Genomic DNA, 27,556 nt, shown 5'->3' with positions numbered 1-27,556 from the left:
AATAAACCCAAACCCAACTTCTGAAATTAAAATGCTTGGATGCATCCCATTCATATGCTACACTAAACTCATATTTTCCTTAAATTTCAATCCATAAACACATCCATTCATGAGCCATAACAGAACCACAAAAAACAAAACCCCCTGACTCGTTAATACATTATCTACTCAGAGAGAGGTAAGACGAAAGGACAACACTGTCTACGGATCCTCCATGTCTCCGAAGGAGATGAGGACTGTGACCCATTAATGCATTGTTTTCTCAAGAGTGCGAGGTAAGACTAAAGAAAATCACTAGCTACGGATGTTTCATGTCTCCATAAGGCCTTGATAAATCTTCGTTTATTTTGTAAATACATTAATTTGATTGCATTTTAACACTGTAAATACTAAAAATGAGCCCATAAAGAGAAGATAATCAAGAAGGAAACGCTTCAATCACAGATTGGAAATCAAGAATGGTGATTTCCAAAAGCTGATAGGATTATTAAATTAGCATAAACAAAAACGAGAAATTTGCATGATGATTTGATGTCTGAAACGTCAAACAAGGCCGCACAGCCTTGTGATTTTAAATATGACAAAAAAAAATTAAGTTTGGTTGAAAATTGACTACCAACGTAACCCAAGATCCCTGGCATATTTGATTTTCACCATCCTTTTAAATTGCAAATTTATAATTATATTTAAACTAAATATCGATTACTAACTACTATTTAACACTTATTTCCTCTCATCTTTTATATCCATACTCAAATCTTCTACTCATAATTTTCTAAATGTTATAGTTAAACTAATTTTTTAATTTTTCATGGTTTTTGTATTAAATAAATAATATGTTTGTAATACCTATTTATCACCGATAATAAAAAGATAAAAGCTAACAATGCAAAGATAGAACTCAAAGAAATGCTGGTAACGCATACCAGTTTAGATGTTAAATGCGGAAAGGTGCAAAGTGTTTAATTCACAATTAAAGTCAACAACTCTAAGCTTAGATTATGCCATTTCATATTTACCTCGTGTTTTATTTATTTAATTTAAAATCATTTAAGCCAGGCTTTTCGGAAGATATAGTAGAAATTCATTACAATTGCTGATAGTAACTTAATAGCAATATTTGCATTTAAGCAAATAACGAGAATATCTTGTGCGGACTAAAAAGCAGGAAGGAATTCTGGTTACACATATATTATCATAGAAATCTCAAGTTGTTTAAGTGTTCATGTATGAGTTTACCATGCCCTGTTCTTAATAAATTGAATAAGATATCCACCCTTTCTGAGTAAATGCGAGATATATGAAACTGCATTTAGGCTTTTCAGTTGTATTAAATACTATGGAAACATATTAATTAATTTAACAGTTTCCACTGTGTGATGGTATATGAACGACAAGGTAATTCCATCATAGAATATAAGACATAGGATCTTCCAAACAAATTTAAAAAGGTTGGTAATACCATTTATGAACCAGTTGATAACTTGTGTTTTTTAAAATTACCTTAACCAGTGGTCTGTCAATGGTCACAATTACAAAATATTCAAGTCAGTATCATTCCCTTTGTTAAGATCACGTTCTTTCTCAGATAGTACTCCCTTTGTGAGGATACAGTGTCCATCTTCATTCTAAACCATTACTAATTTTCTGTAAGTAAGATAGGTATCAGATTCAGTTGCAAATCAAAAACTTTCTAGGTAGATTACATGATGCTCACAATTTTAGGAGTATGGGAGTAAAATATATACAGAATGGATGAAAGATAGATTTTGGAATAATAGGGCTTGGAATAAGTGAGAAGGAATCCTTCCAAGGGCTTCATCGCGATGATGGGAAGACGGTTTATAAACGTACATTTCCCTTTTCTTGACATAACATCTGTAAAGGATGTGACAGGAAACTTCTCCCTCATTCCCCTATGTCAACATAGTTGCAAGCAGCGAGATATGTCAACTCTGTTATGATGTTAACAACCATAGAGTAGTGCTGCAAAAACTCAGCGGTTACAATGAATTCTTACACTAATGCCACTGCATAGCAATTTGCAGTACAGCTGTTTTTCATGCCACATAGGCAGTGCTAAGGCAACCTTACAAGTGGTAAAGAGGGATACACGAATCTGAACATTTGAGAATATCAAAGATGAGATCTACATGAACTTGCAGAAGGACCTCCCCTGGTCTGCCGGGTGTTATAAGAATTGCAACTTTGACACTTGTGTGCAACAATGTGAAAATTTACTTTAGAAGTTACTCCACAGTCATTGCATAAGATCCAAACCTGCGCAAATGACCGACGAGAAAGTGGTGAGGTATTTTCTCTCACGCTACTAATGGGCTCTAAAATATGCCTCCAAATTATACCACATTAACATCAGACAACTTACCATTTTGTTCTTGTAAGCTTCAGGCATTGGAGTCAAAGCAACCTACATGACAAAAAAATATCAGAATCCACTCAAGAAACTTAAAAAATCAATTGCCATTGGATGAAAGAAAATTTCAAATATGAGAAATAAAAATTAGCAAAAACACATATAATAAGCTACTCTTTATACAACCCATTGCAAGTTGACTTCAAGATGTTCATCTTGTCGAAAATATCTACCTCTCGGTCAAGTTTCTCCCACAATTTAGACATATCGGAGCACACTGGACAAGCAAATCTGCAAAGGACAAACAAACATGTTAGAATGGCAAGACATTTGAAATAAAATTAAAGCTGCTACAAGATGTGATGTTATGAAACCAGCTCAAGAAAAGATAGAAAAGAAAGATCAACACCTTAGAATTCAGCCTCTTCGAGGGGACAACCTCCTTTACATTACATAAATGAACAATTCTTGGATGATACAAATGACAAAACCTCCTTTCTATATATAGGAGTCACAATATAATCCAGCCGACCTAACAATAATAATATAAAGCCACAAAAATAACAATAGAGGGATTCTATGGGGCACAGAAATAACAATATGGGGGTAATAGGGGCACAACAATATAAATAAGGGGTATAACTACAATAGTAATGGGGTAATCACTAGTATTATAGGGACCCAACATGCCCCTCTCCTTCAAAAAAGTGTTGTCCTCAACGCTTGAGCAGTTCTGGATACTTCTGCATAAAATTCTCATCCTCCCATGTGGAATCTTCAGCGGATAAGTTCTTCCACTTGATAAGATACTCTGAAATTGATCGATTTCGTAGCTGTCGAGTTCTTGTTTCTGTGACTGCTTCCGGTTCCAATATAATTTTTCCTTCCTCGTCAAGTTCTGGCAATATTGTTTGAACTGGGAGCTTGTCGCCTATAACCTTCTTTAAACATGAAACATGGAAAACTGGGTGCAATCGAGAAGCTGCAGGAAGCTCCAATTTGTATGCCATAGTACCAATCTTTTCCAACACCTTGTACGGACCATAATACTTTGGTGATAATTTATTATCCTTCTTAGCTTGCTTTAGGGACATTTGCTTATATGGTTGTAGCCGTAGGAATACCCAATCACCTACATCAAAACTTCTTTCACTGCGATGTTGATCTGCCTGTTGTTTCATTCTATTTTGTGCCAACACGAGGTTATCCTTTAAGAGTTGGAGGACTTGTTGTTGATGTTCGATGTGATGTTCCACTGCCTGAACCTTAGAATTTTCTCTTAAATATGATGTGATGGATGGTGGTTGATACCCATAAAGTGCCATAAATGGGGTCATTTTTGTTGCTGTATGGAAGGAAGTGTTATACCACCATTCAGCCAGAGGCAACCATTTGACCCATTGTGTCTGTTTATCAGATACAAAGCAACGAAGATATCCTTCCAAACATTTGTTTACTATCTCAGTTTGCCCATCAGATTGAGGATGATAAGATGAGCTATGAGCTAACTGAGTACCAAGACAAGAAAATAATTCTGTCCAAAAATTTCCAGTGAAAATGGGATCTCTGTCACTTACAATAATCTTTGGGTTTCCATGTAGCTTTTGAACTGTTTCCATAAATGCAGTAGAAACTGTACTGGCTTTAAATGGATGTGATAATGCACAAAAGTGTGCATACTTGGTAAGTCTGTCAACTACCACCATGATGACACTCTTTCCCTCAGACTTGGGTAAACCTGTGATAAAATCCATTGAAACCTCCTCCCAACGTTGGCTTGGAATGGATAAAGGTTGTAATAGACCCGGTGTCTTAATTGTTTCAACTTTATTTTGTTGGCAAACCAAACATTCCGCCACAAACTTTTGAATATCTGATTTAAGGCCATCCCAAAAAAATTCCTTCTTAACCCTGTGGTAAGTTTTTAAAAATCCTGAGTGCCCTCCTAAGGGAGAAGTGTGCAATTCCATAAGAATCTTTTGTTTTAGCTGGGAATTCTTACAGAGGTATAAGCGATCTTTGTACCATAACGAATCATTTTGCCAGCTAAATGTATCAGAAGTACTGGAATCTTGTTGTAGCTTTCGAATAAGTGCCCACACTTCTTCGTCATTCTTCCATTCCTCCTTTGCTTCGTTTATCCAATCTGGTTGGATAATAGAAATGGCACACAACAATGCTTCCACATCCTCATCCTTTCTTGAGAGTGCATCTGCCACCACATTTTGCTTCCCTTTTTTGTAGATGATTTCAAAGTCATAACCCAACATCTTTGTGACCCACTTTTGTTGCTCTTCAGAGGATAATCTTTGTTCTAAAAAGTATTTAAGGCTATCATGATCCGTTTTTACCTTGAAGTGTCTTCCCATTAGGTAGGGTCGCCATTTCTTAAGTGCATGGAGTATTGCCAACATTTCCTTCTCATAAATAGCTTTGCTTAAAAACTTTCCCTTGATTGGACGACTTTCAAAAGCAATGGGTCTTTCATCTTGCATTAGAACAGCACCAATTCCATTTCCTGAAGCATCACATTCCACAATAAAGGTTTTTGTGAAGTCCGGTGTAGCTAAGACCGGTGCTTGGCACATTGCCTCTTTAAGATGTTCAAAGGCCTTTGTTGCTTCCGGAGTCCATGAAAATGAATCTTTCTTCAATAATGTTGTTAGAGGTGCTGCTATTCTCCCATAATTCTTAACAAACTTGCGATAATACCCTGTCAACCCAAGAAATCCTCGCAGATGCTTTATGGATGTGGGGATTTTCCATTCCTTAATGGCTTTAATTTTGCTAGGGTCTACCTTAACTCCTTCATGAGATACAATATGACCCAAATATTCCACCTCCTGGACTCCAAAGAAACATTTGGATCTTTTTGCATATAATTGTTTCTCCTCCAATAGTTGTAGCACCTTGTCAACATGTTCAACATGATCCTTCCAAGACTTGCTGTAGATTAGTATATCATCAAAAAATACTAACACAAATTTTCTAAGGAATGGTTTGAAAATTGAATTCATCAAACCTTGAAATGTTGAAGGTGCATTGGTAAGGCCAAAAGGCATGACCAAAAATTCATAATGACCCTCATGAGTTCTAAATGCCGTTTTTGGAATGTCTTCAATCTTCATTCTGATTTGATGATATCCCGAACGAAGATCCAACTTGGTGAAGTAAATTGATCCATGCAATTCATCCAGTAATTCATCAATGACAGGAATGGGGAACTTATCTTTAATAGTGAGCTTGTTGAGCTCCCTATAATCTGGACACATGCGCCATGATCCATCCTTCTTGTGCACCAATACTACTGGAGCTGAGAAAGAACTTTGACTCGGTTGAATTATACCAGCCTCTAGCATTTCTGCAACCATACGTTCAATTTCACTTTTTTGGACATAGGGATATCTGTACGGCCTGATGTTTGGAGGAACACTTCCTGGAATCAGATGAATAGCATGATCATGATCACGCATAGGTGGGAGACCTTTGGGAGTCTCAAATACCTTGGAATGATTGTCCAGGACTTTTTGGAGATCTGGAGAAATAGATGATTCCAATGTGGAAACATCTAGCGAACATAATTGTGCAATTACACCTCTTTGCTCCTTTTTTAGAAGCTTTGTCATGCCATTAGAGCTGATTATCTTTCCTGGTTTCCCTGCAATACCCCTTAATTCAACTTCCTTTCCTTCCACAGAAAATTTCATGAAAAGTTCTTGAAAATTAAAAGCTATTGTACCCAAGGATTGTAGCCATTGGACTCCTAGTACAACATCAGCACCTCCCATTGGAATGGAAAGCATTGGGCTAGTCAATACATATTCTCCCATGGATAGCTTGATATTATGGCACTTTCCAGAACAATTTATTGTTCCTCCATTTGCAATCATCACTTGACACTCTGGTGCTGGATATAGGAAGCAATTCAATTCTTTTGCTACCCTACAATGAATAAAATTGTGGGTGCTTCCTGAATCAATCAACACTATTACCTTTTTCTTCTTGATTTGTCCTTCTATCTTGATGGTTTGAGGAGTGGTAATTCCCGCCAATGCATTACAAGATATGGTCGGATTTATTTGTTCTTCATCTAGGCTTTGTTCCTGGAATATATCCTCTTCTTTTGACCTTTCTTGCTCCTTTTCTTCTTCCTCTTCACAATCTATGTAGAATAATTTCTTCTCAGCACACTTATGACCTTTTGTGTATTTGCTATCACAATTGTAACAAAGCCCTTTTGCTCTTTTTTCTTCCAATTGTTGTGGTGTCAACCTTGTAGGTTGTGGAAGACTATGGGCAACAACACTTCCGTCTTTATAGTTGTGAATGGTATGCTTCCTAGTTGCCATAATTTTGCTTTCCATTTTTCTTGCTAACCTGAATGCCTTCTCTAATGAATCAGGTTCCCAAAGGCGCACATCATGTTGGATATTATCCTTTAAAGACCCTATGAACACATCAATCCTATGCTCCTCTGGAATATCTTTTACCCTTATGTTCAATTTTTGGAACTCCTCAATGTGCTCCATTATTGAACCCTTTTGTTTGAGACTTATCAATTGGCTAAAAAAAGTGTTGCTTTTTGTATCCTCATAATGTGCTATCAATTCTTCCGTAAAAATTGCCCAAGTGATAAATTGTTTACGAGAACAAAGCCATTGATACCATACAAACTGATTTGGTTCCAAATATAAAGTTGCCATACGTACCTTTTGTGTGTTTTGCACATTATTGAGATCGAAGAATTGCTCCATCTGTAATATCCATGTGGCGGGATCCTTGCCATCAAACTTCCTCATATCGATTTTTGGAACATGGTGAGTCTTCGATCCAACATTAGAGTCTATGGAATCATGATTAACATTTCTTTTGTTCTCATCATGAGTTTCCTTTAGTACTTTTCCCTTAGTGACCATTTCTTGTAGCAACTTATTCATATTTATCTTCAATTCTTCCATCTTATCATCCATGCCATCAATTTTAGCATCCATGCCATTCACCTTACTTCCATGCCCTCCATCTTAGCTTCTACGCCTTTCTTTAAATAGTCCATCTTAGCTTCTACACCTTTCTTTAAACCATCCATCTTAGCTTCTACATCTTTCTTTAAACCATCCATCTTAGATTCTGTTCCTTTTTGTGCAAGGGACAGTTGTTGCACTTGGTCTTGTAATTTTGATATATCATGTTGCATTTCTTCCTCTTCTTCATGAGTCATGCTAGAGCTTTCAGGTTCCTTACTAGGTGTTTGCATTTTCTTTCCTCGGGGCATCAGTTACCGATAATAATGCTCTACTATGCCCTTTGAATCCTTCAAAATAAATTTTCAAACCAAGCTTAAGCAAAAATTTAAAAAAATCTACACACCTTTTTTCACTTTGTAGGAGCTTGATATTGCCTCTGATGTATCTCTGTACTTTCCAATCATCTAGTTCTGAAATTGTGACTTGTAGTAGCTCTTTGTGTCCTCTTTCCAATGCCATCAGTCTGATCCAAATTGGATTCTCCAAGAAAGAGTTATGCACAATCTCCCAAGATGACCTGATTATAGACCTTTCTAGAAGAGTGAACTTGTATGAAGTGCCACGTGTACAATTTTCGACCTTTGGTTCTGAAAAAGATATACAAGAAACTACAGTCTGTCCTCTTTCTGTACCTTCTTACGAAATTTCAATTCGATCCCCAGAGAGAAAGTTATGACGATTTTCCCTAGGTCACCTGTTTTGAATGTAATTCAGGAGTCTGCAAAAAGACCAACTTCCTCAGATCATATCTCCCCAAATATCGTTCGAAAAGCTCTGAAATTCGGACCCAAGGTTCAGCGCGATTTCTTCTCAAATGGGTTTTTTTTGTGACTTCTGAAACGTCACAGGAAAAAAGTTATAGCGAAAATTCCACGATGACCTGTTTGGAGCAGCGAAACCCTAGAATCCAAAGCTCTGATACCAAATGTTATGAAACCAGCTCAAGAAAAGATAGAAAAGAAAGATCAACGCCTTAGAATTCAGCCTCTTCGAGGGGACAACCTCCTTTACATTACATAAATGAACAATTCTTGGATGATACAAATGACAAAACCTCCTTTCTATATATAGGAGTCTAAGGAGTCACAATATAATCCAGCCGACCTAACAATAATAATATAAAGCCACAAAAATAACAATAGAGGGATTCTATGGGGCACAGAAATAACAATATGGGGGTAATAGGGGCACAACAATATAAATAAGGGGTATAACTACAATAGTAATGGGGTAATCACTAGTATTATAGGGACCCAACATGTGACCACAGATCGCTGAAGAAGGTACCATCAATGGGCATATCAGTGCAAGTATATCTAGTATTGTGTAATAGTATAGGTAGACTGGAAACAAGAGGTTGTGAGCCAGGGCACAAAACAAGCCACATATGAAACTTACTGAAGTGTACCTACAGGATAACGCTTTAGGACGGTATTGCATGTAAAGCCATAGGTGGACAAGAAGGGGATTATTGATCATGTGGAATAAAATCTCAATACAGGGATATGACTATTCCAGAATTCTGATAGACATGAGCAAAGCTAACTGATAATTAAGCGAAGTCAACTGATTTTTGATGGACATGAACAAAGTCAACTGTTTGACTTTTATCATATCAAGCATATCAGGTATTCTCCTATAATAAGATAGCTTGCCATCACATATATAACAACTACAAGTCAGACATGGTACACAAGGCAGGACACTGAAACCACTGATGTTGTTTGTATAAGAGCAAGAGAAAAATAACATAAATGCACCCGGTATAGCTAGGTAATCTGAAGCTAGGTCTAGAAGTGGGTACTATTGGTCAGCTTTTTTCTTCCTCTGCTTCCCCTCTCTCTGTCAGAAACCCTGAGCGTCCATACCGATGAAAATGAATCCATTACTATCTTTCTATGCTTGTGTTAGAATATAAATCTCAGGTGCACTAGTTTCGTCATATCTCTCTATAGTTGGAAAGAGCCCGAGTGCTGAAGGCGGTCAATGGACTATGTGTGCATTGCGAGGTCGAATTCATAGGCATCAAGCGGTGGAAAGCCAAGAAACACGCCAGATTGACGTGGGACGTTGCCCCCCATGGCGAAGAAGAGGTTGGTTTGTGTGTTGTGGTGTCTTTGTGGTTTTCTCCAGATATTGGGTCAAGGGTTTGAGCATCTTAGAGACTGGGAAAACCCCAACTCAACTGAACTGCTCTCACTCACTTTGTGTATGTTTTTTGGATTGGATTGGATTGGATTGCTAGTGGGTCAAATTTGACTGTGGGAAACAGGTCGTTGGCTATGTGTAGGTTTTCTTCCAGTTATTAGCTCTAGAAGAACTACTCCAAAGGATACACGTCCATCTTCTCATTAACCTTGCCATACATGAAATATTCTGGAGCCAGATACCTGAAATATGATAGCAACTAGTTTTATGAAGCCTTGATTATAAATGACATTTATTTTCCTAAGGAAAGTGTTGGTGTAAAGAAAGAAATGGATATTCACCCAAATGTACCTACAATATCACTACCTATTGTTGTTTCTCACCCCCTCGAGAATAGATTCACTAATGGATTCCCACAGTCTGAAATAGAATCCAAGGCATCAGAAGGTAAACCTAGGATACCCACTTATTCAAGACATGTTCTCTAGAGACTGTCACTTTGCCTTTAAGTAATTTCATTCATCCTCTTATGCAGATCTCAACAATTTTCCTTCAACCGATCAATTTGGGTACCTGCTTGAGGTATTGGAGAATAACGAAGATGAACCTAAGCAGGACAATGATGATCAAGAAAGGTAGAGACCATCATCCATTGTTTGCAGTTCTGTAAAATAAAGAACATGACAAAGATTTTACTTAGAAAACAAGTTGTCAATAATGGGTTCCTGGAAGTAGTTGAATAGAAGCTACTTTGTTTTGTTTTGGTGATTATTATAAAAAGGTAATGATCAGTGAGTTTCTTTCCTTGCAACAGCGATGGACATAGCCTTCCAGAGAGTCCATTTTCAAATCTTAATGGATCCAATGGTATCAAAATGGTATTATATACTTCAGAGAAAACAGTGGGGAACACGCCCACTATTTCTAAAGCTTTAACACAAGCATCATCAACATCTGTTATCGATAAGGAACTTACTTGTTCTATATGCCTGGGTACTTAGAATATTCGTTTTTTTTACATTGTTATTTCAATGATTTATTTGTATTCTAACAACAGACAACAAAATCCGAAACTTCTACCTATAAATCTATGTGCAGATGTCGTTGTGGAGCCGAAGCAATTAGCGTGTAGCCACTTCTTTTGTTTGAAATGTGTGCCAAAGGTGAGATAAACCAAGCACTCATTTGCATTATTAAATCAATATATTTTTGAAAGAACATATATAATTGATTCAGGCTGCCATTTCTGTGAATTCTGCTGGTGTAGGTAATTACATTGTCTGAGGAGTTCCCTGTCTGTGTGCAACACAAGGGCAACCAGGTCTTTAAACTTTCTGGAAGGAGAGATTTACAATTTGATTATTACCCTTGGGAAAGAGAGCCAGTCCCACACCAAATGTGTGGTAGTTATACAAAATATACATCATGATACTCAGCTTGGTCCATTTCTCAGATGGCACCGGGTCTAAAATATAAAACAATTTGAAAATGGTGCAAATGCAATCCTTTGTACCTATATGAAGATACAGATAATGTACACAGTGCCCCGGGATGCATCAAGGTTCTGCCCTGGGGCCTGATTTATATTTTGTTTTTTTCGACTGAGATCTGCATCCCCACTGAATTGGGATTTTCAAACTGAGCAGGCAGCCAAGAAATTTGTCTACATATAACTATAGAAAATTCATAAGATACCAAAAAAAGTATAGTTTACAGGAAAAGTGTTGGGTATTTTAACCTAGGGAATAATTATTACCTAGTCTAGTGAACTACTGCTGCTACTACTGCTATTACTTGCAGTTATAGAAAACAACTATAGCCGTGATCAAGTTGTAATTCTTCAGTATAGAAAAATGTGTATAAAAAACAAAAAAGCATAGAAGAATTATGGGCGAGCTCCCTTTCATTGTGGCTCAAAGTATCATTTGTTATAAAAAGTCTTTGAATAGTACAATGAATGACGAGAAGATTTTTCACATTATGTGTATACAGCTTTCATACATTTGGTGCTGATGGTGATTTTTATGTGGATGAATCATATTTGGTGATATATTATTTGTTTGATTGGACTTTGTGGGACACATATATATAGAAATTAGATTCTTCAATTCATAGACCAATTAACACACGTACAGTTATAACATGCTTGGCTGACCTGCAGGAGGCCCGTAGGAACCACAATTTGTAGTGCAAGAAAAAGACATTGTTCTGCACGGTTCTCTTTTGAAACTTTTCGTCGTTGGGTTTGCTGCAGAAACTGAATGCGTTAGTAGTTACAAGTATTGTCATGATATTTATCAACAAGTGAGTGTGTGGTGGAAAAGGCATAGTTGAGTTGAGACTTTAGACCTCCCTCTGGCTGTCACAAAACACCCCATGACTAATGCACATTGAGCACCTTTGTTACATGGTTAAAACGAATGGTAATTTAATTGTCATCCACTTTTTGCAGCCACTGAAGGGACATAATGAATCTCAACATCTCTTCTACGTACCATCTGGCCCACCTTCCACAAAGCATTCTTACCTTGATGATACCGCACACTGGCACTTCTGATAGAGTGGCCAACTTTGTCCTTGATGACAGACAGGCCCACTCTGGACAGGCATCTTAATGAGGGACCAAGGAGTCGGATGGATGGAGAAAGAGATGCTTGGAAAATAGTTAATCAAGGCGCCAGTACTTTGTATTCATAAGTGTCACTCTAGTGAGGCGCTCACAGTATTTTGACAAAAATATGCAACAAATAATTACACACCATTCTGGCAATCCTTTGTTGTAACTTGGTGTAACAAATCTTTTGGCTTTATCAATTCAATCAATTTTGGATTTCCTTTTTAGGCCATAAATCTGTTCAGAGAATTAAAAAACCCCAAGACAATTGAAATCGGCCGGCAGGGAAGGTTTCCAATGCGATTTATCGTCAGATTCGAGGAGGTAAGTCGCTTTAAATGTGATGGAGAGAGTTCAATTGGTTGCATTTTTATCTAGTCCTTTTCAGTTTCTCGGTAATTAGAGCTGGGCATGGAAGGATAGTGTGGACTTGGCTAGCCATGGTGAGAAATGTGTACCTTTCTGGCTTAGGCATAACAAAATCTTGTGTTTCTGATCAACGCAGTAGGTTTTGGATTTTTTCCAAGTTACAGATCGCTTCAGGTACTCTCAAAATCTAGTATAGTTGTGTGTGAACGGGGAATGTTTTCAATGTGGAATGGGAAATTTATGGCCTACAAATCGGTATATAATGAAATATTGTGGAGTAGGTAACATAAATTTTTGGCCACAGATTTAGTTTGCAGGTTGAACAACACAAAATATATGCAACAGAGCTTCATTTCATAACATATTTCATGGAAAAACAAACTAAAAAATTAGCTTAAAATGCAGTTTTTCTATGGGTCTTCAAAACATGGGCTTCAACCCTTCATATTCTCTGCATCTAGGCTTGGATTAGCCAGGCGAATATTTCCTGTATCAATTAATGACAGCCAAAAACACGCAACCCAAATCTGAAGGGCCATCCCCCACATTTTCATCTCATTTTATCTTAAATGGCCAATTTTCAATCAAAAAATACAAAAAGTAGGGAGCTGATCCTCAAATTCCAAGCCTGTTTGGAGAGATTGAATTTGAAGGACAAGATATAGAAAGTTACGGCACATATTTCTTCTCAAACAGTGCGGAAGTCTCAGCTGAGTCTTTTTTGGCCTTCCGACCGTGCCCCAAAATAAGCCTTCACCATTTAGGTAAACTAAAATCGGTTCATGCACTAAAAACAGTAAATTTTCACACAAATATTTGATTCAAATAAGAAGGATTTTAACGGCTTAAAGGCTGCGATCTTCCCCCTCCTATACTACATAGAGACAAAGGAAATTGTCAGATCCATCCAAGAAAGACCTTCTTGGAGTTCCATTCACAGAATATTATAAATCAATAAGAGATTTCAACAGCCGCTGTTTCTTCAGTGCTTCTATAAACAATAACCTGCCATGCCACAAGATGGTAAAAGCATTCCTAGTGTCAGTGCTTCTATAAACAATAACCTGCCATGCCACAAGATGGTAAAAGCATTCCTAGTGTCGTCTCAACGCACCGCCACTCGCAATAAAAGGATAGAGAAAAATTACTACAGTCCTAAAATATGTTTGAAAATATCAAAGGTAAAGAATTTGGAGGGCTACGCTTGCAAGCACGAAAGAAAGAGTGTCACAAACGCCTCAGGTTCGACCCTGGCGCAACTTACACATAATACCTTCAAATATTTCTAAACTACAACAAGTATACAAGATTTTAGAGGCTGAAAATTTTCCTTTAACAGTAGACATGCACATATTACAGATTACAAGGTTTCAGAGAATATGATTATAATGAGAGCCAGAAAACTGAAATGAAAACTTAAACTACACCACCGCGCAAAGGATCGCCAGAAATTCCCATTATTAACCAACTCTGAAGTAGGAAACAAAGTATCAAGGATCCGTCTGTTGGGTGTGGAGCCTGATTATCTTCTATATTCAAAGGTATCGCCACATAGGACCCCAGTTCGAAATGGGGCCGGCAACGCCGCCCGTAAAATATTCGCTGCAGGGGGGGTCCAAGGGGGTGGCTGCGACCTTTGGGAGCCCCCCCCCGGCGGGGGGTTTCGGGGGCAGCGCCCCCGAAGCTAAAAACAGCTGTAAAATTGCCTTGTAAAAGTATAGTAATTTCTAGTCAATCTGGGCCGTTCATTAGGCGGATGATCTGACGGTAGAACTTATGTTTAGTTTAGGGTTTTTTGCCCTAGAAGGCAACCCCTCTCTTTGTATGAGGGTATTGTATTTGAGGCTGTGTGATAGATGTGTATTTTGTGAGCGAGAAACAGAGAGGTGAGATTGTGAGAGAAAACAGAGGATATTACAGCGGATTTGTTGTAGGTTGTGTCTCTTCATTTTGCTGGATAATAGAAAGGAAGGACTGGTTGTTCGGGGTGGACGTAGCCCAAACTGGGTGAACCACGTATATCTGTGTCTCTCTTGTTTTGTGCATTTTCTTTGTTTATATTTCTACAATATTTTATGTGTTCCATTGCTCCGTAATATATAATTTTCTAACAACTGGTATCAGAGCCGAAGGTCTATTTGGCTGATAAACTCGCAGGAAAGAAGGGTTCCTGGTTCGAGTGGGAGCAATGGCGGAAGATGGTAAGTTTAGGGTCGATAAATTTAATGGCCAAAACTTCTCGCTGTGAAAGATGCAGTTGGAAGATTATCTGTATCAGAAAGATCTATACCTACCATTGGGCGGAAAAACAAAGATGCCGACGGGTATGAAAGACGAAGAATGGAACCTTCTCGATAGAAAGGCACTCGGAACAATACGGTTGTGCCTTGCTACGTCAGTCGCCTTCAACATTTCGAAGGAAACCACGACAGAGGGTTTGATGCAGACGTTGTCGAAACTATATGAAAAACCCTCGGCCTCAAACAAGGTATTTCTTATGAAACGGTTATTTAATATGAATATGTCGGAAGGTGGATCTGTTGCAAACCATTTAAATGATTTTAATACAGTTACAAGTCAGTTAAGTTCTGTAGGGGTAAACTTTGACGATGAAGTTAGAGCTCTGTTATTCTTGTGCTCATTACCAGAAAGTTGGAATGGTTTGGTAATGGCCATTAGTAACTCCGTTTCTGGATCTAGTACTTTAAAGTTTGATGATGTTGTCGGTGCTATCCTTAGCGAGGAAATGCGACGGAAAAGCTCCGGTGAGACATCGGGAAATGCTTTGAGTGCAGAGTCTAGAGGAAGAAAAATGGAAAGAGGAAAGAGCTCAGGATATCGCAGTAAATCAAGGAAAGGAAGATCCAAGTCCAGATCGGGGATAGTGTGCTGGAAATGTGGAAAGAAAGGACACCTAAAGAAAGATTGTAGATCTCGGAAGGGAAAAGAAGGAGATGCACAGCAAGAAAACAATCATGAAGCAAATGTGACAGGTGAGGTGTTACAAGATGCTTTGGTTCTTTCTTTCGAAAATATTACTGATTCCTGGGTGGTAGATTCAGGGGCTTCATTCCATGCCACACCTGATAAGAAATACTTTCATGACTATGTTCAAGGAGATTTTGGACAAGTTCATCTGGGTGATGATAAACCCTGTAAAATCGTTGGAATGGGTAAGGTTCTTGTAAAACAGCAGAATGGAAACCAATGGCTATTAAAGGAGGTAAGGCATGTTCCAGATCTAAAGAAAAATATGATTTCAACGGGGCAGTTAGGCGGTGAAGGTTGTGTGACAACTTTCACAGATAAAGCTTGGAAGGTCACTAAAGGAGCCCTGGTAATAGCAAAAGGCGAAAAGGTTGGTACATTGTATTTATGCAATGATAATTCTAACTCTGTTAATGCTTTAACTTCCAAAGGAGCAGATGCAGCATTATGGCATCATAGGCTCGGACACATGAGTGAAAAGGGGATGAAGATTCTTCACTCAAGGAATTTGTTGCCGGGTTTGAAGAATGTTGATTTGGACTTCTGTGAGAACTGCATTTATGGAAAACAGAAGAGAGTCAGATTTCTCAAAGTTGGGAAAGAAAAGAAGAACGAAAAATTAGAGCTTGTGCATACAGACGTATGGGGACCTGCTCAGGTATCATCTCTCGGTGGCTCTCGTTATTATGTTACTTTTATTGATGATGCAACTAGAAAAACTTGGATTTATTGTATTAAGAATAAATCTGATGTATTTGATACTTTCAAGAAATGGAAAGCTTTGGTTGAGATTGAGACATGAAAGAAATTGAAGTGTCTTAGATCAGACAATGGAGGTGAATAATGCAGCAAAGAGTTTGATAGGTACTGTTCAGAGCATGGAATTCACAGAGAGAAGATAGTTCCAAGAACACCACAAGAAAATGGTGTGTCAGAAAGGATGAACAGAACAATCATGGAGCGTGCAAGGTGCATGAGATTGCATGCAGGATTGCCTTTACAGTTTTGGGCAGATGCTGTAGATACTGCTGTTTATCTAATAAACAGAGGGCCTTCAAGTTCCTTGGATGGTGGTGTTCCAGAGGAAGCATGGACAGGTAAAAAGGTAAACTACTCTATTTTAAAGCCTTTTGGTTGTGAGGCCTTTGTCCATATTGATAAAGAAAATAGAACAAAGCTTGAGGCAAAGTCAAAGAAATGTACCTTTATTGGATATGGTGTTAATGATTTTGGTTATCACTTATATGATTATGAAAATCACAAAATCATTAGGAGCAGAGATGTAATATTCAATGAAAAGGTCTTGTATAAGAATCAGTTGCAAGAAAAGAAACAGGAAAACGAAAACAAGGAATACCCAGTTCTTGATGAAATCACTGAAAAAGTAAAGGTGCCTGAAAATAATAATAATCAACAACCACAACAACAACAACCACCACAACAACAACAGGCACCCCAAACACCTGAAAGTGGTGTTAGAAGATCTACCAGGATAAGTAGACCCCCTGAACGATACTCTCCTTCATTATATTATTTGTTATTGACTGATTCCGGTGAACCCGAATGTTATGAAGAAGCAATGCAGTTTGAAAGCAGGAAGAAGTGGGAGGTAGCCATGGAAGAAGAGATGGACTCCTTAATGCATAACCAGACTTGGGATTTAGTCAGGTTGCCTGTAGGAAAAACTACATTGAAGAATAAATGGGTTTACAGGCTGAAGGAAGAAGATGGAGGAAAACGGAGGTATAAAGCTAGACTTGTGGTGAAGGGGTTTGCACAGAAGAAAGGTATTGATTTTGATGAAATATTTTCTCATGTTGTTAAAATGACTTCAATCAAAACTATTTTAAGTCTTGTAACAGCTGAAGATTTGCATCTTAAGCAGTTAGATGTAAAGACATCCTTTCTCCATGGGGATTTGGAGGAAGAGATATATATGCAGCAGCCACAAGGATATGAGGTGAAAGGGAAGGAGAAACTAGTGTGCAGGTTGAAGAAGAGCTTGTATGGCTTAAAACAAGCTCCAAGGCAGTGGTATCTAAAATTTGACAAGTTTATGTCTGAACAAGGTTATACTAGATGTCACTCTGATCATTGTGTTTATTTGAAAAAACAAAATGATGGAAGCTATATTATATTGTTATTGTATGTAGATGACATGCTTGTTGCAGGATCTAACATGCAAGAAATAAATGTGCTCAAAAGAAAATTGGCAAATTCATTTGCAATGAAGGATTTGGGAGCTGCAAAACAAATCCTTGGTATGAGAATAACTAGAGACAGGAAAAATCGTAAATTAACATTGTCTCAGAATGAGTACATACAAAAGGTGTTGAAAAGATTTAACATGCACAATGCAAAACCAATTAGTACACCTTTTGCTAGCCATTTCAAACTTAGCAAGGAAATGTGCCCAAAGACCCAAGAAGACATGGATTATATGTCTAAAGTTCCATACGCATCAGCAGTTGGAAGCTTAATGTATGCAATGGTCTGCACAAGGATTGATATTGCACATGCAGTGGGAGTTGTAAGCAGGTACATGAACAATCCAGGAAAGGAACATTGGATGGCAGTGAAATGGATTCTCAGATATTTGAAAGGTACCACAAATTAAGCATTATGCTTTGGTGGTTCAAACATCTCCCTACAAGGATATGTTGATGCAGATATGGCAGGTGACAGAGATAACAAGAGGAGAACTACAGGATATGTATTTACTGTTGGAGGAACAGCTGTCAGTTGGGTTTCAAAAATCCAAAGTGTTGTTGCACTTTCAACAACAGAAGCAGAGTATGTTGCTGCTACAGAGGCTAGTAAAGAAATGATTTGGTTACAAAGCTTTATGGGTGAATTGGGTAAGGAGCATGATATGGGCACGTTATACAGTGATAGCCAAAGTGCCATTCATCTTGCAAAGAACTCAGCATTTCATTCCAGGACTAAACACATACAGCTCAAGTACCATTTCATACGATCAGTGTTGGAAGATGGAGAGTTGAAGCTGGAAAAGATACACACTAGCCAGAATCCTGCAGATATGCTAACAAAATTTGTAACCAGGGAGAAACTGAGAATATGCTCAGTTTCAGTTGGTCTTCAAGGATGATGATGAAGATGAGAAACAGCCAGGTCCAAAGAGGAGTCATTGTCCAGCAAATGGAGCAGCGGTGGAGTTAATACAATCAGTCTCCAAGTGGGAGATTGTTGGGTGTGGAGTCTGATTATCTTCTATATTCAAAGGTATTGCCACATAGGACCCCAGTTCGAAATGGGGGCGGCAACGCCGCCCGTAAAATATTCGCTGCAGGGGGGGTCCAGGGGGGGCGGCTGCGACCTTTGGGAGCGCCCCCCCGGCGGGGGGTTTCGGGGGCAGCGCCCCCGAAGCTAAAAACAGCTATAAAATTGCCTTGTAAAAGTATAGTAATTTCTAGTCAATCTGGGTCGTTCATTAGGCGAATGATCTGACGGTAGAACTTATGTTTAGTTTAGGGTTTTTTGCCCTAGAAGGCAACCCCTCTCTTTGTATGAGGGTATTGTATTTGAGGCTATGTGATAGATGTGTATTCTGTGAGCGAGAAACAGAGAGGTGAGACTGTGAGAGAAAACAGAGGATATTACAACGGATTTGTTGTAGGTTGTGTCTCTTCATTTTGCTGGATAATAGAAAGGAAGGACTGGCTGTTCGGGGTGGACGTAGCCCAAACTGGGTGAACCACGTATATCTGTGTCTCTCTTGTTTTGTGCGTTTTCTGTGTTTATATTTCTGCAATATTTTATGTGTTCCATTGCTCCGTAATATATAATTTTCTAACACCGTCTGAACACAATAAAACAAAATAGTTAGACAAGTACCACCGCCAGAACAGAGTACCAAGCAATTCATTTAAATGGGTCGCCAATTAAGCTAACATTTTAACGAGAAAGGTGACACGTTACCTTGAAGTCCTGGGCAATTTCCCTCACAAGCCTTTGAAATGGCAGCTTTCGAATTAGCAACTCCGTGCTCTTCTGATACTTTCGAATTTCTCTGTTCAGTCGATTAAACAATTTGCAATAAGATACATATACTGTAAAGAAAACATTGTAAACATATCAATAGAATCCAAAGCAAATTTACACTGCGTGTACATAATGAAGAGCAGCTGTTCGGGGACGATATCTATGAGGCTTCTTCACACCTCCAGTTGTGGGAGCAGATTTATGAGCAGCCTAATTTAAAAAAGGAGCTTCAGAATAAAATGCCACAATAAAAACAACACGCCTCAATTAACTCCACCAAAGATGCAACGGAAGAAATATAGGAAAGTCGTTACCTTTGTTGCGAGCTGCTTCCTCGGAGCCTTTCCTCCTGTAGATTTTCGTGTTGTCTGCTTCGTACCAGCCATGATTCATAGAAAAGAGCGATCTACAGCACAGAGAACAAGAACGAAAGCATAAGACCAAAGCCCAAACATCAAAACAGAAATTCCAAAACCACAACAAAAAATTACTATCAATCTCTTTCAAAAAAACCACTTTTAGGCAATGCAATCGCGATCACACCGCCTTAAATAAAATGGAGATTTTTACTGGAGTTTCCGCAGGGGCTTTGACTGGGGAAAAAATAAACATACATATATGCGATTTACATAGCCTTGCTTGTTATGAATTTCATGCAGTCCAATGTGGAAAAATGTCCACTGCTTGGAGTTTCTGTTGGGGATTTCACTGGGGAAAAAGTAAACATGCATATATGGGATTTACATAGCCTTGCTTGTTATGAATTTTATGGTCAGTAGACATATCGACTACCTCATAGCAAAAACAGTATAAGCAGAAGAGATCTGGAAAGAGCCATTCAAGTTCTGTAGGGCTTTGATGATCATATGTAAATCGCTGTTACTATCTCTTGTGTATTAATAAAAACAGACATTATATCTAATAAATCCAGGGGATGTTAGTGGGTCCATTGGGTCATGGTGCAGCAGCGAGTTGCACAAGGATGACCCAGATTCAAAACCATTCTATCCTAACACAATTTTGACATGAATTGTCCATAGAAAACTCTGATGGAATAATCATCCTTTCACGCCCTCTCTAATCAATAATAATACACTAACGAAGAAGAAAGTTCATGGAAATTTGTGCACTTACATCTTGGAGCCAAATTCTCTCCGAGCTCGAAGACGTAGTGTCCATCTTTATCATCTTCACGCCATGGAGGAGAAATACCGCGCTGAACCGCAGGTCCCTTCTGACCACCGAACACAGAAGGCGGAGGATGAGGAGGAGGAGCACGCTCTAACCCTAGCCCTGCCAAAGAGGAAAGGATTCGAACCTGGTGCTGGGCATCATGGGCGCCACCATTATAGAGTAGCATTGGCTGAGCCTACACACAGCCAGCGACCCGTTTCCCATAGTCAAATTTGACCCACTAGCAATCCAATCCAATCCAATCCAAACAACATACACAGAGTGAGTGAGAGCAGTTCAGTTGAGGCTCGAACCCTTGACCCAATATCTGGAGAAAACCACAAAGACACCACAACACACAGACCAACCTCTTCTTCGTCATGGGGGGCAATGTCCCACGTCAATCTGGCGCGTTTCCTCGGCCGTTTCTCCATTTCTGCAACACATTCCGTGGCCATCTACAAAACACCCACAAGATTAGCGCTGCCTCAAATGGGTAAAATAAATATACTTCGTGTAAACCCTTGCTAAATTCTGAGGGAGAACGACTATTTTATGGGATTTTTAGAGCATAAAACTTCGAGCTACAAATTCAATACCAAGTCGCTCCGGAACTTCGTGGTGGAGGTTGTTCAGTGGGAAATCAAGAACCGGCTAATGGTGGTGCTCAAGAGCGCATGCGAAGGGGGAGAGATCATAGACTTGCAGGACGTTTTGATGAGGTTTGCATTCGACAATATCTGCAAGGTGGCGTTCGGTGTCGATCCCGGTTGCCTCCACCCTTCTCTGCCCAGGTCCCAATTTGCAGAGGCTTTTAACAATGCTCTTGATATTAGCGCTGGCATGTTTTTTTCCATTTTCCCCTTTCTGTGGAGAATCAAGCGAAAGCTTGACATCGGTTCTGAGAGGCGGTTAAGAGAAGCCATAAATGTAGTGAACGAATTTGCCATGGACATTATTCGTTCCAGGAGAAGTGAGATCTCTGAAGGGCATCTGAGGGAAGACTTGCTTTCAAGATTCATGGCGGCAGCTCTGTCTGATTGGGAGCTATTTGAGACAGAATGCGATCAGAAAGGTTCGCAGAAGATGGCAATGGCGGGCGAAAAATCAGAATTATTCATCGGAGATATGATGGTTAGTTTTATGAACGCTTCCGAAGAAAACGTCACGAATTTCTCAAACGCCAACTAAAAATTAAGTAGCCGTAGAACCGCCTTCATGAATAACCATGAATACACGATGAGTATGACCGCTCGCTTTCAGAACTTTGCGGTTATGCCCGCTCTATGCCCGACGCCAGGTGTCAGCCTGAGAAACAAAGGGACGACGAAAGTCCCTTTCAAAGGAAGGCCTATCGATGTAACATGTGCGAAATATATACATATATTAATGCATGGTTATTATTTGATGTGTAAATAAACAAATTTTTCATAGGTGTATATTCTTACCAACATGCGTAAACCATCACATAATAATTATGAAGGCCACGTGGGGAATAGAACCTCTAATCTTATGATTAAAGAAAAGCTTATCAAAAAAGATGGGGAATATTATATCAAAAAATAAAAAGACTTCTTTCATATGACTAAACCAGGCCACCTCACGCAATATTTAATATGCCAGGCACACAACACTAATGCTTAGTTTGGATAGGAAAAATACCATAGTTTTCGTTGAATTTCGACAGGCAGTTCGCCCTGAAAAATTTCCTTTGTACAAGACCAAGTCGAGAAATTTGGTTACTTTAGATGTTGAAAGGAGGGAGCGCCACAGCTGTGGAGCGGTATGCTGATAAAACGTCCAACCAGAGAACGAGATATGGTATGAGGCCTCTAAGCGCTGCGAAGGTGAGCTTCATAAACCAATGCATGTAGCTTATTACGCCATGTCTCTTTAACGCCAGCCTAGCTATGATTATTTGCGCATCTTTCAATCTTGGACACCTGTCGCAAAGAGTCTTTGCAAGGCTATCGCCCCCTTACACATTCCTTAGGCTGGTTATCTGGCAGAAAGGCTCTTCCCTAAGAGGAGTCCTTTCTATGTAAACCCCTATCCTTGCATACTAGGCTCCTAGTCCCTAAACAGAACGTGTTGGTTATGCGATATTGTGTTGTTATGGAGCCATCTCAGACTTCTCTCTGGACGTGCCACTCTCCGTTTTCGCATCCCGCTCTCAGCTTGCCTGCGTTCTCTCCAGGTCAGTATCTTACTGTCATATCTTATGCCCATTTCTGTCTCAAGGTTTTTTGCTTTTGAAGGAAATTTTACCGGCATTGCAGTTAATTTTGGCAAAATTTTACAATATATTTTCTGTGTTTGAAAGCAAAATCTTATAATTGATGCATTAGGGAAAGATGATTTGGTATAGAAGATAGATTGATATGGCTTAGGGATTAAAATTCGGCTTTCAAGTCCCTAGGAACCTCTAGTTGCATCTTCATGTCTGGGAATCCAATTTTAAATTGGTCATGGATATCTTTTTTAAAGGTTCAGAATTACTTTGTTATCACAAAGCCATGCACAGACTTTCGGTTAAACTAGGTCCCTGGTGGTGTGTCTGTGAGGTTTTCTGTTGCTGTGTAGTATTCCCAAAGAAGCTTCGTAAAGGTCTCTATTTCTGGGTTTCGTCTGTTTTTCTCAGGATCCCTCGTCTCTCGGTAGCCACCTTTCGAATCCCTCTGAATTTTCTGGGCCGGATTTTAGCCACCGGAAATAGGTAAACGACCAAAGGTACATCTATTAACTTCCAGCATCTATCCAGGACATTCTCGGGATGGGTCATCAATAATATAATCTGGATTTTAAATTATCCTTGGGGCCAGATTTGACCTTATAAATTAAGCGAATCGTCAATTTTCAATTTCCTCCCGCCTATCAGAGTCCAGCTTAGGATGAGGTCACTCCTCTTAAAATAAGGTGGACAGATGGCCTTTTTATAAACTTTCACCCTTATGGAAAAAAGAACTCCCTAGATCCCGAGGTATTCTCTGTCAGTATTGTGGTCGGTCGTCTTAAATTCTAATCCTTCCTTCTCTGGGCTTTTTGTTCAGAAGTCAGCTATACCTTTTGTCCGACTCATATCATTCTTGGATTTTTATGGTACTCATGAGGGAAGAGTAGGTGTCTCATTCAAGAATGGAGTTACTATCTGACACATCAGCCATGGAGGCGATGATTCAAGCAGCAATCCATGCAGAAACTGTCTATGAAAATGCCAAGCTGTCGAATGATTGGCAGTCCACTCTGGAGGACTTGCTGATTCACCCATTGGTCCTATAGGGTGATTTGGATGGTCTTGACCGCCTAAAGGAAGGACCTTCTCGAATAACCAGCCTAAATAAAAAAGTTTTTACGGGAAAGGCTTGGGATGAAGGTTTCTATCAGAAACCCCAAAAACCTGTCAAGACGGTTCCTCCTCCCACAGCGATTAAAATTGACAATATCCACCTTGTAGATCGCATAGAGAGTCTCCAGGGAAATGCCCTGGTTGGGCGGTGGCACTTTTCGGAAATGGCCGACCCCGAGATGAGAGTTTGGCTCGAGTCTCAGTGGAAACCGCTAATAGGATACGTTCCTATTATAGCCAGGCTTCTAAAGGAATGGTACTGCTTTCATTTTCTTAGGCCCAGTGATCTGGAAATCATTTTGAAGCAAAAGTGGGTGTATAAACGAAGTTTTCTGGCTTTGCATAGATGGTACTTGGGATTCAACCCGCTCAAAAATACCCCAACAAACAATTTGATTTGGATCAAACTTCCCGGTTTTCCATTAGATCTATGGTCAAAAGAATCTTTAGCTGAGATTGGAAATGCAATAGGGAAATGTGTTTATGTTGATCCATGGTGCTAGGAGAAAAAGATAAACGAGTGACGTGGATATTGATAGATAAAGCTTACAGAGGGGGATTTCCGGATCATATAGATATTCATTGGAAGGAGCTGAAAATTAGGCAAAGACTGGATTTTTGGGGGGTTCCTTTTAGATGCTCAACATGTCATCATACTGGCCATCTAATAAAGAATTGTCCTTGGCGCCTCCACAATAATTGAAATTACCATGGATCTCAACAGTTCATAGCAAAATTTGGTAGGGTAAATTCTTCAAGCACGGATTCGGAGAAGTTTCCATACACAAAGAATCGCTCTCCTTTTGAATCAGAGGAAATGCAAAAGTCAAGCTCCGATGATCCTCAGCACCTTCCAGCGCAGTCCGAAAACCCGATCCCCGTGGAGCTATATCCCCTTCGATGCCTCCTTTGGAACCTGCCTCCGATCAGGATGTCCCCTTCTCGCAGACAACACCACATATGCCCCCTCTCGAGCCGGCCTCTGATCATGAGGTTCTCAATATACCCCTGATTCCCCAACCTCTTAAAAAAAGCAGTAAAGAGATCCTCATTATTTAATCATCTCCATCTCCAATAAAGAACATTTTTTCGCCAGGGAAAGGGAAGGAAATTATGATATCAGCCACACCCGTGAACTCGCCATCATCCTCGCCCTCTAACTCAATAGGCAGTGACTTGGATTTCCTATGAGCAAAAACTCGCTGGAACTTAGAGCCCTCACCGTACATAAACCAGGCATCCAAAAGTCTCCTCTCATTAGTCCAAATTCCGTAAGTAACATCACGGTGAGGAGGAAAAACAACAGGGGTAGTAGGCACTTCAGGGGAAGGGGTGAAGGAGCGGGCAGAGGAATCCACAATTTGTCCCTTATTGATGTTCCTGTTGTTGATATGACAGAAGAAAGGCCTCTTAGAGCAAGCAAGGCCGAGAAGATTACAAAATGAATTTCATCATATCAATGAACATAAGGGGTCTGGGGGCAGATAAAATTTTTTTGGTGTTGAAGGATCTTTTCCTCTCAGCAAACCCCAAGATTATTTTAATCCAAGAAACAATGCATGCCCCTTCTGTTGCAATCTCTTATTTTAGGAAGATGTGCCCTTCCTGGTACATATCTGTTGTAGAAGCTAATGGCCTTTCAAGTGGGTTAGCCGTCCTATGGGATCCGCATTGGATCAAGGCAAAAACATACAGATGCCTGGCGGGAATTCTGATCTCGGCTCAAATGAGGGGTCATAAATTTCCTATAAATATCTTGAATGTTTATGCTCCTTACAGAAACAGATTGCCTTTCTGGGAGAAACTTTTTGCTTCTGAAATTTTTGATGTTGATCACTTACTGATTGCAGGGGACCTAAATGTCACACTAAATATGGAGGAAATATGGGGTACAAACAGGAAAAAGGGTCCACTGGATGAAAGGATAAAAAATGAACTGCTGAGAAGAAATTTTGTGGACATCCTCCCGGCTCAAATGCATCCAACATGGGAAAATGGAAGAATAGATAAAGCTTATATCGCTAAGAGGCTTGATAGATTTATTCTTCATACTAGCCTAATTGACAAGATGGGCATGCCTTTTTCATCGATTGAGAAGGTTTTTATTTCTGATCATAGACCGATTCTGTTAGGGTGGAAGGAAAAAGGCTACAGAAAAGGCTACTCTTTCAAATTCAATAGGTCATACCTGGAAGATCCAGTTTTCAATGACATCATTAAAAAGGCCTGGAGTGAGATGTTGTCTTGAAGTCCTTGCCCGATCTTATTGACATTCAGAGACAAAATGGATTATATTCGAAGGACTGTAAAAGAATGGCTTTAAAAAAAAGGTAATCTAATAGAAATGATCTTCGAAAAATTCAAAAGGAATTAGATAGGGCATCGGAAGCTACGGCTTCTCACTGCATATCTTTTCAAATGAGATGCCACATTAAGGAGTTACAAAAGAAAAGATCAAAAATTTTAGAACAGGAGGAATGTTTCTGGAGGCTGAAGAGTAGGGCGTTGTGGCTAAAAGAATGGGACAAGAATACAAATTTTTTCCATAATTTTGCAAGCGCAAGGCGGGAAAAGAATTCAATCTAGAAAATAAATGACGGAAGAAGGGGTTTCCTTTACTCTCAACAGGAAATCTCAAAAGAGGCAGTGAAAGACAACACAAGAGATTGGAAACCAGTTCTTTTCAGGATTTTCTGTGGGGCATTGAAGTCTGTCCTCAGATGTTCGACAAGGACACAAATGATCAAATGTTGGGTCCCTATAATACTAGTGATTACCCCATTACTATTGTAGTTATACCCCTTATTTATATTGTTGTGCCCCTATTACCCCCATATTGTTATTTCTGTGCCCCATAGAATCCCTCTATTGTTATTTTTGTGGCTTTATATTATTATTGTTAGGTCGGCTGGATTATATTGTGACTCCTTAGACTCCTATATATAGAAAGGAGGTTTTGTCATTTGTATCATCGAAGAATTGTTCATTTATGTAATGTAAAGGAGGTTGCCCCCTCAAAGAGGCTGAATTCTAAGGCGTTGATCTATCTTTTTTATCTTTTCTTGAGCTGGTTTCATAACATTTGGTATCAGAGCTTTGGATTCTAGGGTTTCGCTGCTCCAAACAGGTCATCGTGGCATTTTCGCTATAACTTTTTTTCTGTGATGTTTCAGAAGTCGCAAAAAAAACGCATTTGAGAAGAAATCACGCTGAACCTTGGGTCCAAATTTCAGAGCTTTTCGCGTGATATTTGCGGAGATATGATCTGAGGAAGTTGGTCTTTTTGCAGACTCCTGAATTACATTCAAAACAGGTGACCTGGGGAAAATCGTCATAACTTTCTCTCTGGGGATCGGATTGAAATTTCGTAAGAAGGTGAAGAAAGAGGACGGACTGTAGTTTCTTGTGTGTGTGTTTCAGATTCAAAGGTTGAAACAGTGACTCGTGGCATGTCGTACAATTTCGTTCTACTGAACCAGTCTAAAAGCAAGTCACTGTGGGAGATTTCACATAACTCT

At 39.3% G+C, this 27,556-nt stretch overlaps 1 protein-coding gene, 1 long non-coding RNA gene and 1 pseudogene across 2 annotated transcripts; 1 reads left to right on the top strand and 2 right to left on the bottom strand.

Moving 5' to 3' along the window:
* Positions 1-1,970: 1,970 nt before the first annotated feature.
* Positions 1,971-2,643, bottom strand: LOC149248660 (uncharacterized). The gene is made up of 3 exons (XR_016265747.1): positions 2,608-2,643; positions 2,387-2,428; positions 1,971-2,280 (listed from the first exon to the last, which is right to left on the bottom strand). It is a non-coding gene; the product is annotated as an uncharacterized LOC149248660 (long non-coding RNA).
* Positions 2,644-19,432: 16,789 nt separating this feature from the next.
* On the bottom strand, positions 19,433-19,905 carry LOC149248659 (histone H3.3-like). The gene is made up of 3 exons (XM_089450731.1): positions 19,834-19,905; positions 19,656-19,729; positions 19,433-19,550 (listed from the first exon to the last, which is right to left on the bottom strand). Exons 1-3 carry the CDS (start codon positions 19,903-19,905, stop codon positions 19,433-19,435), a joined length of 264 nt encoding a protein of 87 aa, XP_089306857.1.
* Positions 19,906-21,247: 1,342 nt separating this feature from the next.
* On the top strand, positions 21,248-21,883 carry LOC149248658 (cytochrome P450 94A1 pseudogene; annotated as a pseudogene).
* The last annotated feature ends 5,673 nt before the right edge of the window (positions 21,884-27,556 follow it).

This window comes from Pinus tabuliformis, chromosome 7 (assembly GCF_031772625.1).
Source record: "Pinus tabuliformis cultivar Carrire ecotype Pingquan chromosome 7, CPIR1, whole genome shotgun sequence".
Lineage (NCBI taxonomy): Eukaryota > Viridiplantae > Streptophyta > Pinopsida > Pinales > Pinaceae > Pinus > Pinus tabuliformis.
The sequence above is the reverse complement of the archived record's forward strand: the minus strand, read 5'-3'. Positions and strand labels throughout refer to the sequence as shown.

What these genes read in the sequence shown, in the direction of transcription:
- LOC149248659 (XM_089450731.1), bottom strand. Translation starts at nt 19,905, where the DNA reads ATGGCTGGTACGAAGCAGACAACACGAAAATCTACAGGAGGAAAGGCT. An exon ending in GGAAGCAGCTCGCAACAAAG is followed by an intron (nt 19,730 to 19,833) that starts GTAACGACTTTC and finishes TTTTTAAATTAG; the next exon opens with GCTGCTCATAAATCTGCTCC. An exon ending in CGTCCCCGAACAGCTGCTCT is followed by an intron (nt 19,551 to 19,655) that starts TCATTATGTACA and finishes TAATCGACTGAA; the next exon opens with CAGAGAAATTCGAAAGTATC.